At 31.4% G+C, this 16,936-nt stretch overlaps 1 protein-coding gene across 2 annotated transcripts; it reads left to right on the top strand.

Moving 5' to 3' along the window:
• Positions 1-1,110: 1,110 nt before the first annotated feature.
• On the top strand, positions 1,111-11,426 carry LOC106475785 (ubiquitin-like protein FUBI). 2 transcript variants are annotated; one of them, XM_013936462.2, is made up of 5 exons: positions 1,111-1,204; positions 7,170-7,254; positions 8,475-8,616; positions 9,112-9,167; positions 11,250-11,426. In XM_013936462.2, the coding sequence occupies exons 2-5, from the start codon at positions 7,171-7,173 to the stop codon at positions 11,373-11,375; spliced, it is 408 nt and encodes a 135-aa protein (XP_013791916.1). In that variant the 5' UTR covers positions 1,111-1,204; position 7,170; the 3' UTR covers positions 11,376-11,426. The 2 variants fall into 2 exon arrangements, with proteins under 2 accessions (XP_013791916.1, XP_022235530.1); XM_022379822.1 differs by having other exon boundaries at positions 1,137-1,204; positions 7,148-7,254.
• The last annotated feature ends 5,510 nt before the right edge of the window (positions 11,427-16,936 follow it).

Below are 16,936 nucleotides of genomic sequence, written 5' to 3'. Positions count from 1 at the left end.
TTATTATGTGACGGTCAATCCCACTATTCGTTGGTAAAAGAGTAGGCCAAGAGTTGGCGGTGGGTGGTGATGACTAGCTCCCTTCCCTCTAGTCTTACACTGCTAAATTAGGGATGGCTAGCGCAGATAGCCTCGTGTAGCTTTGCGCGAATTCAAAAAACAGAACAGAACAAACAAAAACCAATCACAAGCGGAAAATTTGCTATTACTAGAGCCATAGTTTTACAAGAGAAAATTAAGACACTTGTGTCATATTGCGACTTCATAAGGCATAACACTTTTCTACAAAATAAGGTGAAATTCTGGTTTTCAAGATTTCAAAAACATCATGATTGAAGGCACTACTTTTATAAATATTTTACTACTGTTGAAATGAGATTCAAAGATTTAAAATGATCAGAACAAATCCTGGTATTTTAAGTAAATATTTTTTCCAATATTTTTTTCATGCAGAAATTATCCATAGTTTGTTTGCTTATGATTAAGCACAAAGCTACACAATGGGCTATCTGTGCTGTACTCACCATGGGTATTGAAACCCGGTTTTTAACGTTATAAGTCAGCAGATTTACCGCTGTCTTGCTGAGAGATGATAATCCATTGATGATGAAATTATTTTTCCAACAGAAAAGGATGTCAGGTACAATATGAAATTTTTAACACTACTCTTTTTTGTTTTGATTGTTTTTGTTGTTGCAAAGACGGACTGCACAAAACGATCGTTCATTTTATTGCTTTTACAAACTAAATAGCAACAGGTTATGGAGAAATGGAATGCTAAAATTAAAGAAAGTTGCTTTCAAAATAATCCAAGCTATAACCGGCAGTGTCTGTACACTCGCAACCCTAAACTAGCTACATTAGCCCCTGTCAGAGCTTTCAAGGTTGGCATTTGGGGATATGAGATGGAAAGACTCTACTTATAAAACTAAAAATAATTCCATAACTTGGGCTTAAATTGTTTTAAGAAGTTAAGCAATGCAGAATGAAATTTACAAAAATAAGAATGAGTCAAAGCACGGCAAACTGTAAGGATACTGGAGGTGACATTAAAAACGGCATAATATATTATTAAAATTACTGTTTCCTTTGTAACGCTCTCTGTCGGGAAATAGTGTAAGCCAGTATCGAGTGTACTTTCTCTCTCTTTCGTTACCAATTGAGTGATATAGTTACACGTGTTGGTGCTGAAGTGTACAATATAGTAAGTAATAATATATTTTTGTTCTTGTGTGCTCTTATTTAACTTTGTTTAACTAAATTAGGTGGCCATGTTTTTTAAAAAAAGTTAGAATTCTAATGGAAGATTGTTTCGTAATGTCTAATGAAGACTTAATTTTTATGCATCCGCCTTTTTTTGGAAGTTCTTAGCACTCGTCGCTAAGCCTATAAAAGTATAAATGCTATTCTAAGCATGTACGCATAATAACATTAACAGCGCCTCATCATAAACGGTCAGTTTATATAACTTATAAGCTAATTAGGTGATGCAATTAGTAACCACAAAAGGATGAAGAGAGATGGACAGGAGCTCATTTTAAAAAAAGCACTTTTTTAAGCACTGTAAGGCAAGAGTTTTTTTGGGGGGGGATGCTAGAACTAGAAAAGACTGGGACTGTGGCCTTTGGTAGTGGTGCACATCGAGTAAAAACCAGAGAAGCAAACACCCTCTTTTATTCCTATTAAATTGGGCTATAATCATTTTTATCATCTAAAACTAAACTATTTTCTCCTAATAACTTGAAGCAAAGAGGGTGTGGAATCAGGTGTATCTTTTCATAGTTGTTGCCAATTTTTATGACAGAGAGAAAAGAATGCACTTGCAGCATAAGGGTAGAAAACTATGGGCTAGAGCACACACAGCCACCTCCTTTGCATGCCATTCTAGTACTAGTTTAAACCAAAAACTCCATAAATTTATTGTATCTTAAGACAATACAATTTTAAGTACGAGTTGAACTTGATTCTCAAACTGAAGGTACTAAATTTGTATGATGTAGGTTGGAGACTTGTCTCTGCATGATTTTAGTAGTTATCTGTTGGGTTAGGGTTGATGCATGTGGCTTATTCAAAATTGTATATGTCAATGATATGGAGAGGAGTTGCTACACTGACAGTTTACTACAATGAGTATAAAACATGGCAATTTAGTAATTTGAAAGAGGGCAACAATATTGTTGTAAAAGTTCTTGTTTTAGCATGAGAGAAAATAGTTAATTCTCACACAAAATCACCAAAAATTGATTATCAAAAATCGTATTTAACTAATTATTTAAGGACAAGAGTTAAGTGTAATTTTTACCAAGATTTCCATACTTATGATGAAAGCAAGATTTATGGAATGGTGTGGACAGATATTTTTTTATGTTTACTATTTAAAATATTTCAAAAAAGGTATTTTTTAGGCCTTTAACAATAAAGCAATTATAAGTATCAGTCCTTCCAGGCAATGTCTAGTACAGCATGGTATATAAATATTATCTATTTATCATATTAATTTATTTTTCACATTGTATTTGCAGTGTGCTGTAACATTTAGTGACTGTAAATGCAGTAAAGGCAAAATTAATGAGCCTAGATTTTAAAAAACAGATTGATTGGCAAACTTATCAAACTTCTGAAAGATTTCTATGATAGAGTAAGAAGTTTAACTGATTTTGATAAATGAGATCAAATGGTAATTGAGATAATAAATAACCTTTAATTAGAACTTGTAATATGGAAAAGCAGATAAAATTAAACTAATTGAAGTTAACTTCATGAAAAGAATTAGAATCATAATGATTACATTATCTATTTAGTGAGAAAAAAATTCTTCATTTAAAACAAGTTAGGTGTATTAGAAATCTATTAAAAATATAAATAAATTAAAGGAAAATAATTTTTATTAAACATGGACAGGTAACATATTTGGATTAGTAACTACTTTATAGAATTTTTTATCTGAACAATATCCAAATAATATGAATATACGTTAAAAGAGCTTAAATGTGATAGTGAAGTTGCTTAAAACGTTTCAAGAATAATTTTCTAAAGCAAGAATCCAAATAGTTTTTATAAAGTAAATTTCAATAAAAATGTTAGAAATGCATAAGTACAAGTTAAAACCAATAGTAGACTGATGCCAGTAAAATGTAAACATGACTTACAGCTGACGGGTCTGTTTTATATATTTCATAGACCTGAAGTCCTTTTGGGTTAAATTGTGAAATAAAATTACAGTAAACCACTACTTTCTTTATTGAATATTTGTGACTTTCATAGCTTCCACTCAAGTTATTTTATTTTTTGTTTCTTTTGGGTGAAAAGACTTAAGTATTTGTTTATTATTTCCAAATAAGCATTTTATATAATGCTAGGTAAAAAGCACAAAATTTCTTGCATGCAAAGATCATCTTTTTGGCTTTGTGGAATGCCATCAAAATTGTGTTATGTTGTGAATCCTATAAATGTTGTGAGTGTAAGAATCTGAGTATTCATTTCAAGCAGTGTTATTAAGGTTGACACAGGTAAGAATATTGGACTTTGTATTTGTAAATACAATGTCCAGATCAAAAAAGAAAAATCTACACTGTGCATTTTAAAGGCTATAACACAAAAATACAAACCTACACTGGACAAAGAATTAAAAATAGACTAATAATTTGACCTTTATTTCCAATTTAGGGTCATTTATAGTGCCCGTTATTAAATAAGTAAAGGACAAGAAAGGAGATTTGACATATTAATTTCACATTTCTTATTTTTGCTGGATTTATAAAATACAATCTTGGCTAAGGTGGGAGAAATTTCATTACTTGGTATAAACAGCATACACAAAAAGAGTCGAGATGTATATTCTGTAAATTCCCATCACCAATAACAAAAGTATACATGTACAAAGTTACCAACAAAAATGGTGTTTCTGTGTCTCCTAGCATTAACAGTGGAACCTTTTTATCAAAATTGTAGATGTTGGTTCAATAATTCACTCTAGATAGTTCCTTCTTAAAAGAAGGTAAAAATATTCTTCAAATCACACAAGAATAATTCCATCATTGTCAGTAAATTAAATTCAAAACTTCAAATATGATTTAAGTTTATTCCATTATTACACCGAAAGATATTTCATCTTTAATTTTTAAAGATATGAAATTTAAAGCAATTGTAGGTATTTAAGATGAGCTCTGTTAATTTCTGTATTAGTGTAACAGGCTACAAATAAAATTAAAGATTATCTATAGTAAATGACTGTGGCATTCATTGAGTTTTTTGTGGTAAAATTAAGATAGAGTAAATAATACACTGCACAAGCTTAATTTTTTGCTGTATGAAATTATTAAAATCATTTTAATCAGAAAGACTAGTAAGTATACAATTATGTAAATTAAGTTTGTGTAAATTTCAAGCATCTTGGAATTTTAGGTTAGCATTCGGTTGTTATTTAATACAAAGTTTTTTTTATTCGATCCTCAGACCATATATTGATCTCTTCAAGTCTTTTCTCCCACTTACAATTTAAGGGCTAACTGAAATGCACGTGTATTTTTAATATTTATACTCAAAGAGCAGTCCCACTTGCATCTTGATTTATAGAGTTGATTGGTCAGGGGGAGATTAACAATCACAGATAAACTTTGTCAATATTTAACCAATTTAAAAATTGTTAAATATGACTGGGTGTTTTTTGGTGAATTGACTGATCCAGATAAATTTAGCCCAGAAAGAGAGGGTGGTTACCAAGTTTGGACAATCAAGGATTTTTATTTATTCAACACTACTGGTACTGAACATTTCAGAATATCCTATTAGTAGTAGTTTAAAAATGAGGAGTCTGAAGTTAGTACGTCATAAAAAATTTAATGTAAAAAAAAAACCCACAAACTTCAACAGAAACTCAAACTTTTAGTCAAGTCATGACTTTTGTACATTAATTTTTAGCATTAATTTTCTCTAACTTTGAAGGATCATCTATTAATATTCATTGAGCATTTTCCTACAGGCCTATAATGTGCAGAATTACACAAACTTTAGTAGAATTACATCACATTTTTGACATTACGTCATGGTAAGCAGAGATCCAAAATTTTAAAAGTTTCACTTTACTTTAATGTATCATCTACTGGCTTCTTCTTCTGTCATCTTCCCTCTTTCAAAGTAAGGAACAGCAGGCTTGTCATAATTCAAAGTGGGTCATCTTCAGTTACATATCAACTGAATTCAAATGCACAACCCAGTAGCTAGCACCACTTTCATTGTCACGACTGTACAAGATGGTATGTACATAACTCACAAATGTGAGGACATAACCTAGTGACCATCGTTTCCATAAATAGGCAGAGTGATGCCTGTTGTTCATGTTCACCTAGCTTGGACTAAACAGTAGTGTAGTTTTAACTTAGTATATTGGTTACTTGTTAGAGGTTACAAACATAACTAGTGTTACCTAGGGTAAGACTGCTTTAATTTAAAAAGCAAAAGTATTACCTAAAAAAATTTGATTGGTATATAACTTGCTTATTTAACTGTGTTTGTCAGAAATCATAAGAAATGGGTTTAATAACAGTAACAATGTGTAATGCTGTGTATATATATATATATATATATACATATATTTAGTGCTCAGACACACTTTAATCTATGAGTTTTCCTTAACACCATACATTTTACATCAGTTTCATAACTATGCTACTCGATTGAGAGAAATAGCAATTGTTGCTTAAATCAAGGTTGAAGGGTAAGTATTTTGTATCTTCTGGAGCACTATAATTTTCATCAGTTCTATGTTGTACGGATCTGGCAACATACGAGCAGCAGAACTACAGTCTTGTCAGCAGCATCAGACAACTGAACTTTTAGTCCAGAAAGTGGGTTCTTATACCAAGTCCTTGCGATTCTCCAAGTAGTGTACACATCTAACCCACAAGTAGATCTGTCACATAATTGGATAATTTTTGCAGACTCATCATATCTCTTGGAACTAAAAACAAAACTATTTCAATAATTGGTCATAGTCAAAGACTAAGTCAGCACCCTGTTTGCATGTATCTCTCCTCGTCTTCTTCACATCAAAGTTCTGCCCAGTCTCTGACTGTTATATGCTATTTATACATTGCTTTCCAGTACAGAAAATCATTAAATTGCTTGACTCATTGATTTTTCAGCATGCTCTTGTGTTTCTGTGGTTTCTTTCAGCCTACTGAAAAATCTAAATGTATTAATCATTTTGAGTTATTTCTAAACTTCTGTCAGTATCAACTTCTCATTTAAAAGCTTATATATTATTATACATATAAAGTTCTTAATTATTTGTCAAACTATATTAATGGTATTTGCTATGTGTTACATGTTTCATACTATACTGTGTATATAATAAATTTTCTTGTACAACATTTTAGGATTAAAAAAGTAACTTAGTCCTAAATAGTTGTATTTGAAAATTTCTTTAAAAAAACAAAGCTGAAAACAGGAAGATAAGTCTACCGTGGGAATAATCGATTAGTTGAATGTAATCAATGTATCCACAACCTCACTAATCATCCAGCTCTAAAACTAACTACTGATCCTTGTAGAATGAAATACTGATTATTTACCAATATTTAGGCTTTAATTGTTTAGCATAACAAATCTTGAGATTCCCCTTTTTGTATTGTTATTAATGTTGCATCTTTTGCTTGTGATATCTCAAGATGAAAGCTTAAATGATTGCAATAATAATACATTATATTAAAACTGAAATTCTGTTCCTGTATTTTAGTTATGATAAGCCCATCATAATGTGAAAATTTTAAATCAGGGTAAATGTTTTAATTGTTGCATATTAATGTACATGAATCTGTAATGAATTATGAATTAAACATTTTTATACCTGTTTCAAAATACATTCATAGCAAAACTGAATTTGATACAGAAGGGAGCTGCCAATTAGCCACTTAATGGATTGAAAAGTTTTGGTAATGTTCTTACAGTAAATATAGATTTTTATAAAGTAATCAGAAATCTTTGTGCTTTGTCTGTTCAGGTTTTAAAAATTACATTTGTTTTTGTGTTTTCAGTAATTTATTCATTTTAAGGAGAAAATGTATATTTCATGGTAACGATATAGATCTACCATGTTTTATGAACTTTCAGAAAATTTGATTAATATCATTGAAATATTTATTCACAGGTTTTCTTTATTTTCTGTACAGAATGAGCATCATGCAGTTGTTCGTAATTGGTCAGGAAACCCACAATGTTGAAATTCATGAAAATCAGAATGTTGGTGTTTTAAAGGTGGGTTTTATATTATTGAGCTTGCTTATAGGACATACACTTGTATCTGTTTTATTTAAAACATCTTTGTACCCAAGCAAGTTTTAGAAATCAGATTTTTAGATAATCAAATTTAATTTCTGATATTGTGTCGGTTACTTGTATGAGGTGTGGAATTAATTGTTTTGTCATCCATAAAACTGATTTCTCATAAATGTACAGTTATGAAACAGTAAAATATTGTGGATAAAATTGGAAATAGAATTGAGAGATCAAAATCATTTTTGTTATGTTGGTTTACAGTTTCTGTTTCACACAAGTCTCTTGCAACTTATGGAGAACTGTTCTGTACTTTTTGAATTGAAAAGGTTTGAGTTTACTCGTTTTATGTAATCAGTTCTCTATAACTACCAAATTTTTACAGTGGAGCACCTTCTTTAACTTCACTGTCTTATTGCCAATGAATATCAGTACCACTAGCGTTTTAGATTTTTTTACACCTTTCTGACATACAGTTTACTTCATTACTTAGGTCATGCAATTCAGTGTGCATTCCTGTATTTAATTGTAGAAGTTCCATGTTATATAACTGTACATTATATGTCAGAGCTTGAAAGTTTCTGCAAACAGTAATTGCAGATTTGCAAAATGCAAGAAGTGAAGACCTTCTGCTCCATTTAAGGAAACTTGTTACTGAGATAGTGCTAAATAAGCTGAATGTTCGCTATTTTTCAGGATTAGTATCCCTATTTCTCATGTCAAATCATCAACCTACTAAGTATAGGGCTGGGTTTAGTTTACCAAATCGATTGTTGGTTGTCAGTTTACTAAACCAAATGCATGTTGTGTGTCTTTGGCAGCATTAAAGGTTCTCAAAGACTGTTGATGAAGGAAGTAAGTAATAGTAGGAAAGACTAAAAATAATTGGCTTATAATTAATTAGGAATTGATAATTGTCTAAATTTCATTACAGCATAGCCCAAAGTTAAATATATATAAATAAAGTTGGGAAAAAATGCAAACTATTATATTATGCCATCATATTGTCACAGAAGAATGTTTAGAATGTTGTACAATATTTGAGTTCCAAACTGTAAAAAAAAAAACAATACACACACACACAGAAGGAAGTAACTTAAGTAATTTTTAAGTGTGGGTATCAACCATGATGATATTGATTATATTATTTCATAGCTTTTTTAAATGTCAGAATGTTTGTTTTGCTTGTTTTTTACCTTTAGGAATGGATAAAGCAAGTGGAAAATATTTCTCCGGATGATCAAGTTTTGTATCATGCTGGTCACCCTTTAGACGATGAGCAGCTGTTATCAGATTGTTTAGTTAATGGCTCATCTGTTGTAGTTTCTGTTCGACTCTTGGGAGGTTGGTAAATTCTTACAGTACATGAAAGCTAATATTAGATACCTGGATAAAAAAACATCAATTTAAACATTTTTGTTGACTTTACATCATGCTATAAAGTTGTTCATGCTTGTTGTAGTACTTATTTCTTTATTGCTTGAAAGATCTAATACTAACTTTTTATACATAAGAAAAATTGATTGTACACGTTTACACATCTGTATTAAGACTGTAAGCCTTGATTTATAAGTAAAAAAAAATATAGTTGAAAAAGAAAAATCTGGTAAATCTTTTGTTTGTTTTTCTGAAAATTTCGTGTTAGGGTTTACTGAAATAATATTCAGGTTTAGTAGATGCTTTTGTGATTTTCTAATTACTGTTTTTGTAATTTTTTTTATCTATGTTTTGGCTTCTTTTGACACTTTTCAAGCTGGTTTTGCTTTTTAGTAATTCTAGATTAGGTTGTGCAAACTTGCAATATTTTGTAATATTTAATCACACAACTTTAACCTCTAGGCAAGGTTCATGGCTCTCTAGCACGTGCTGGTAAGGTGAAAGGACAGACTCCTAAGGCAAGTTTCAACTAAAATAAACGTTTTTAAAATAAACTTGTTTAAAGTGCAGAATTTTATCCATTGCTGAGTTCTGTATTAAAATAATGTCTTACAAGTAGTAAAGTTGTGCTAAGGTTCTGTCTACCTCAGAGTTAGTACCATCTGGTGACCAGTGTTTAAAATATTTGGTTTTTGTCACGTCATACATGAAGTAATGTTTATCAACTTTAATCACAAAAATGTAGTTTTTAAGGATTTTATTATAATTAAAGTTCAATAATAGACTATCAATTCCCTATATTTTTAGGGCTTCTTATCTTTTCTAATATTTCATTGGATTTCCTTATAATTTGCTATCTGTCTGTAAATATTGAAAAAGAAAGAAATTATACCCCAAGTTTATTTATAGTTACTTATTGAAGATTTTCTGTCTTCTGTGCTAGAAAGTTTAGTAGAATAGCAAACAGCAAAATTTTGAAATTTACTGTATTGCACAAACACTAATTTGACCACAGTCTTTTTTTTAATAAAATCTTTTTTGGTTTCATACTTTGTCATGAAAAATTAATATAAACAGTTTTATTTTTGACTCTCATTCCTATTATTTCCTTCTCTTCTGTGTGAGATTCATATAATGTTTATAATATTTTCACTCAGTACAATTCCTGTTCTTTTTTAAGTAAAAGATGAATGATGGTTAGCAGTTGTACATCATTAAATGTATTTTTGATTGTATATTGCTTCAAATTACCATAGTTTTACAAGAATAAACAAAAGATCACATTAGAAAAGTGCTTTCATGCATTTGATCAGAAGGTTTGTTCATTGATTGTTGGGCAAAATTATTAAAGTTTTTTAAATTATACATTTAGCATCTGGTGCCAGATTCAGATTTAATTAGTAAATTTATTCCGGCCTCCCAGTGAAACTTTTAGAGCCCATGAAAAACGTGTACAATATTTCTTTAATTTCCATTATTTTTGCACAGATTATACTGAAGGAAACAGTTAAAACCTAGAAGAGTTTACCTCAAAAGTTTGATATGTAGTCATGATGTTACCAAAATAATCCAATGAAGATAAACAATTTCGTAGGTATTTTTGATCAAAGGCAACATATCGGATTTCACTATCAGAACTTTCATTAGTAAAAGTTTTGTGCTAACACATAAAGTAATGTATTTCATCTTGGAAGTTTTACATAAGGGTATAGAAATTCATATTCGTTATTAGTCCAATTATATTTGACTTTGTATTTTGATTTGTCAGAACTGCAATTTGATTTACATTTTTAGAAAAAAGGCACCTTTAAGAAAAAAAACTTTTTTTGCAGAGGCCCACTGGGAGGCCTGTTTATTAATAATAATTAAATCTATGTTAGAACTTGTGCTGTGATTCACAACAAATAATCTTGATGCAATTTCAAATCATTCACAATATTTGTTAATTTTCTTACATTTAAATGGTATTTGTAATTTAGTTGCAAATATATGTTTTAATGACAAAGAACTATGATTTGGAATTAAAATTACACCATTAGCATAGAATAGTTACCAGTTGGTATAGATTTAGCAGACATAACGGCACCGATGATTAGATGTGATAAAACAGTTTTCTGGATCAGTGAGCAAGAAATAAGTGCATTTGAACTGTAGAGTATTGAAAGCTTTTATATGACATTTTATTATTTTTTACTTAAAATGAATTACACACCCACAGTTTAGCAAATTATTAAAGAGTAAAGTATATGAATTTATTTAGAACACTTATTACTTATTAAAGTCTTCTTTAGTTAAAATATGTATGTTCAGGATGTAATACTAAAGTGCCTACATAGCAAGCAAAGTTGGATATTTGAATTTTATCTCTCTCTCTTTTTTCTTTTTTTTTCCCAGAAAAAAGTATTAACTTTGTATGGTGGCCGTTATACCTAACATTTATTCTGTATTCAAATAGTTTAAGTATGGACAACCCTGGTAAATCAATGATACAAGTTATCTGTTTGAGGTATTCATAATGGTGGATACTGTTTATTATTGTTTATTAGTGGATACTGTTTATTCTAAGATTAACATTACTTTTGCTTTTGTATGTAAATCAGGTTGAGAAACAAGAGAAAAAGAAGGCAAAAACAGGTCGAGCTAAGCGACGCATGCAATACAATCGTCGTTTTGTTAATGTAGTTCAAACCTTTGGAAGAAGGAGAGGACCTAATAGCAACCAGTAAATACAACATGTAATTGTGTATTAGGAAAATAAAGTTTTGTTTTCCACAGAATTCATTGTCTGATTTATTGGTATTCATTTTCTTAGGTATTTGTTTTGCAATAACTGCAGGTACCCATATGAAGTGTGTGTAAAAATTGAGTCAAAAATATTTTGTAATTTGTAAGTACCCTTATGTCATATAGAATTCTAAAATATACTTTAAGCTCAACTGTTAATGAAACCTTTTTGGTGGATAATGGAACTTAAATTTCTGTTATTTAGAACATAGATGAAATATGTTATTCAAAAAACATGATTTCATTCCCTGATATTCCAAAATTTTTTTATGTCAGAACACTAAGAGCTGGACTCTGTTTTATGTTCGTATTAAAAAACAAAGAGTATAATTTCAATTTGCTTTTACTCTCATAGGGCTTATTTGAAGTGGTTGATTCAACCCACTTTGGAACTATCTTGTAATCATGAAATAATGCAAATTTTGGAAAACAAGAATGATTAAAGAATCTTTCTACATTAACACAAAGTCTTCACTAAACAATGATATGGAATTAAAGAGAAACAATCATGACTACATTTCCTTCAGTCTTTCCACCAACCAGAACCAATTACCCCCCCCCCCCACCCCCACACACACACAATCCACCAGGATACTATAAAGACTGTCTACTCAGAACAATGGCTTTGCTCAACACAAATTAAGTACTTTGTCTCTGTTTTTACCAAAAACATGAAAAGTTGTAAGATGTATACAAGAGAGAATCTGCTCTTTTTTTTTTTTTATGTATGCCTAATTATATAATTGTCTTAAAACAAAGAAGGATAGGAGAGGCTTATTTGGCAAGTTTATTGATATCTTGGTAAATAAGATACGAGTTTAAAATTTTATATTTTTACTTGTAATTATTTATAGTTTGTGCTTTTAAATTGTTAGATAATACAGAAACTGTATTATTGAAGTTATAAAATCTAGAGAGGGAAGTTTCAAAGCACATGTGTCACATGACACAAATAAGTGAAGATTGGGATTTTTATTTAAATATTTTCTTTAAAATTAATGATGTCACAAAAAACATAGATGCAAGAAGTCTTAATATAAAATGATAAAAAACCTATAACCCAAGTGCTTTCGAAAGAGATCAGGTTATAGTGTCTATCGTTTTCTTTAAAATTAAGAAATTAAACTTAAGCAGTACAAAAATTTGAATAATAAACTATTTTCTGATGCTGAGTTTATTTACATGCATTGATAATAAAGCTATTAAATTTTGAATGTAATTCTGTAAAAATATTGTGAAATGCACACTTTGACCTTGCCATATAGAAAGAAACATAAATATGCATTTGTTTGTAACGTGTCCTGTATACACTATTCTGCAAATATCCAACTTGTTTCAAACTCTGCTATAATAGTACACTTGGACTAAATTGATCTCAGAAATGTAATAAGTTTTTACTGAGTTTTGAAATGGGTACCTAAAACTGTTGAGACTAAAAATGTTTCTGATGGGAAGGATGCTGTGGTTGAAGTCAGTTCAGAATCTGCCCCTTCCTTATCATAACGTATGACTGGGTGAATGTTAAATGAAAGCACAATATGCTCAATTCACTCCAGAACGTTGTAGGGTAGTATCTGGAGTATTACTATAATTTGGTGTTGTAGACTTGTAGGTAGAACTTAATAGCACTGACTGCACTTCTCTAGAAGCTAAAAGACTTACTACTATAGGAGAAATGAGATGGTCAAAAGGATAGAGTATGTGGTGGTCACTTTTGCTATGACTTATTTACTAGTTCATTATGTCATGGTTGAGAAGTATTTTATAATGCCTAACATTTACAATACACAGCTGCTTGCTGGCTACTCCAGTTAAGGTTTTTTCAAGTGTATGAAATGCATACCATTCTAACTGTAATGATGAATCTTTAAGAGATCCTTGTACTGCACATTTCTCTAAGTGTCCTATTCATAAGAAACTACAATATGGGTGAGCAGGGAAAAAAATGTTGTTTAAGGATTTTTAATAATCTAGAGCAATCATACTTTGAGCTAGTACAGTGTCTTTCGTGTTGATTTCCCGGATAATATGGTTTGACACAAAATATTTTCAACACAACCTGTTTGGTTTTGTGTGGTATTCAGTAGTTGATAATTGTGTACAGACTGATTGTTTTCAAATTTTTATAATATCAACTCCCTAAGTCGACTTACTTTTCTTCATTGTATAAGTAATAAAGTGCTATACTTTCGTTTGCACAAAGTTTATGAATCAAACTTGTAAGTAGAGTTGCTGAAAAGTGTGTTTATGTCTAGTTAAAATCACAGGGCATTCATGATTTGTTGTTTTCTCATAATTTTACTTCTTCCACCTTAAGGTTTTACAGAGGTTGTGATACATACAAAGAAAAGTTCTATTGATTCTTTTTATGGTTATATTTGTCCATCAACTTGATTGTACTGATGGTGGATTTAGTATTATCCTCTTTGATTTTACTGGTGATATTCCAGATATTTTTCCTCTTAGAGTTTGAGAGGAATATTGTAATAAGGTATTTTTAAACTGCCTTTTTGTTTTTGTATATCCCTTTTACTACTTTTAGTCATGAGCAACTACTCTGGCTGATTCATGGCCTGAACATTTGATTGTTTGTATATAAAGATTTTAATGCAACTCTGCTCATGTGCCTTGAATGTTTGGCCACAGAATCTTTTATTAAAGATGCCATTCTTTTAAGTTGTGGATCACCTACTAGCCTGGATATTGGGTCTGGAAAGCTAAGACCTGACTTTTATCTCCATCTACTTAAGTAGTTATTATTCTTGACACTTTTGGTAACTTTCACTTCCTTTTAAAAGACTCATCTTTGTCTCCTAAATAAGCTACCATAATTTCATGTCCAAGACACACTTGAAATTTAGTGCAATAGTTTTTCTCAGGATGTTTGGTACCTTCCCAGTTGTTCCATAAGCGAGTTTGTTTTAATTTTTGGTGATGCTATTACTTATTTTAACAGTTATAAAAGTTTCCATTTGTGTGATGTAGAGTGTAATCATTTAGTAACTCTATAGAACAATTTTTTTAGGATGTTCTAAAAATCTAAGTTAGTGAAATCTAAGACAAAGATGTTCATAAATTTGGGTTTGGTTGTTGTTGAGCACAATGATCTACCTGATTATATTGGGAATGATTTTAGAACAGCTTTGACTTTAATTATATAAATACATTCCTGTTTTCCTAGCTTGAAAGGAGTTTTAGAATTATGCAATGTTCTGCTTTATGGAATTTAAAAACAGAGGTCATATTTTTGGCACTCATATGAATACTCTTCCCACCTTTTTTGCAGAGCTGGGCTAACCACAAAATCTACCAGTGGTCAGTGAAGTACTGGTGTTATTGATTCTTTGGCACTTGCAGAGTCATCGGTTGTAATTGATAGCCTTGCCAAAGTATGGGCAGTTCTTTCAAACGTGATTGAACATACCACATCTAAAGCACATAGTTTTCTCCTTTTCTGGAGCCAGGTAGAGACATCATTGATAGCGACCTGTGGTGTTGGCCAAAGTCCGTCCCTTGTGGATTCTCAGCCAAATCCCTTGATGAGATGTCATTGATGTTGTAAGGATACTCAATGAATCCAATATTCGAAAAGTATTTGGTCTCTGGTACAGGATTTCAGAGTGATGAGTTATTTTTGATAGCTCAGCCATTAACTCTGAACGACCCCAAGTTTCCTCATGGTTCATTCATGCCATGGCATAATACCTCCCAGCTTGGAAAGGATAATAACTGCCCCATACTTCATAATCTTTTCCATTGGTTCCCTCCATCTCACTGGCTGGTAAAACAACTCTGACTAGTGGAGGTAGTCTACCATTGGCACATTCAGTACTCCTTGGCTAGTTTTGACCAGAGCTTGGACTGTGCTACTCTGGCTTTGTACAGCCTGATAATCCTGTAGAGACCACACAATATAGTCTCAGGCACCATTCCACCTATGCGACCCTCAGTTGTTCAAGCTTTCCTTGCATCAAGATTGATCCTTAGCAGCAATGCTGAAATGCCATTATTAGTACATCAGGTATTGGCTGATCTTCCTGGGTCTGAAATTGCAAAATAGGGAACATTAGAGACCTTTGCAACATCTGTGAAAATCCTGTTCTCAGGAGAAGACTTCTAAACTCAACACCTCTCATAAGCTTTTCCTCTTCAGCTGCAAACTCTTTTGCTTGTGAGTACTTCTATTTACAGAAAATGTCACTTGAATGACTGAAGAGTTCAAGAAGAGCAATATACACGTTAGCAAAAACAGGGAATTCCATAATAATATCATGTGTTCATGGCATCAATTTTCTTCCTTCCTACATACTCTGTGATATTCTCAGGTTAAACTGATTTTTTTAGGTAGGTCCACTTTATAATGAAATGATTGGCAGGGTAAATTATGAAATAAATATAAATTTAACTCAGTTCAAGGAAATGGACTGCACAAATGAAAAAATCTTTATTAACAAAGACGACAACAACAGTTTTCATGCTTGTGTTAAGACACTGAATGGTCATCTTCCAGACTTGTGAAATGAATAAAATACTTTTTGCTTCGAGATGCTTTCCCATCAATCAACTCACTTGGTACCCTGTGTTGCTGTCTAAATCTAATATTTCCTACCTAATGGGAAACATTGGATTTACCCATAGTGACTAGTGCTACCAATGTGAATGCTCATTTTCATTCAACATAGATGTGGCTGTGGCCTCTAGATCTCATCTGCTCTACCAGTAAAGGACACTACTAGCTCTGATCTTATAGTGTGGAACATTACAGAAATATTATCCATAGGCAGAGTCAATATTATCTCTAAAGAGCAACAAAGTTACAAAAGCAGCTAAAATGAAGTCAACTTAATATTTTACTGGACCACGTGTAGTGATAAAACTGTATAAACTCAGAACAAACGAAAATTTCTGAAAAAGTCTACATTAAATAAGAAAGTAAGAAATGTATGTTGCCCAAATTGTAATGTATGGTTAGATATTTTGGTCAATCAGGACATTACCTCTACAGCAAGAATGCCTTTCCCTCAAACACCTATGAATATACCTTTAAGGTTGCGATGGGACACTTGCACATACAGATGTGTTAGCTAGGTCCCTGTCTGTGCAACTGCCCTAACAATGGACTTGCTAATCCACTATGCAGTTATCTCGCATGCATATGAGTTTCTTCTGACATTTCTGGTTGCCAAAGCCATGGAAGGAGCGGGCAAAGATTGAAAACAACTTTTGTACTTTGATTACTTAAATTAAGTCAACTACCTTACAAGTACTGACACGTGCTTCTAACATTAAAGGTCTGTAACTCTTTTGTTCAACAATACCACTACAAGAATAAAAACGATTTCTGAAACAAGTTAAATATAACTTGTAATGCCTGATTTCACAATAAATCCCAACCACATCTATATAGTTTTACGACAGCGGAAGTCACGTGATGCTAGTAACATGTCATGAACTTCTAGAAAATTCATGTCCCTTCCTGAAGCCTCGAGTGTTTACTAGATGT

This window comes from Limulus polyphemus, unplaced genomic scaffold, assembly GCF_000517525.1.
Source record: "Limulus polyphemus unplaced genomic scaffold, Limulus_polyphemus-2.1.2 Scaffold9167, whole genome shotgun sequence".
NCBI lineage: Eukaryota > Metazoa > Arthropoda > Merostomata > Xiphosura > Limulidae > Limulus > Limulus polyphemus.
The sequence above is the reverse complement of the archived record's forward strand: the minus strand, read 5'-3'. Positions and strand labels throughout refer to the sequence as shown.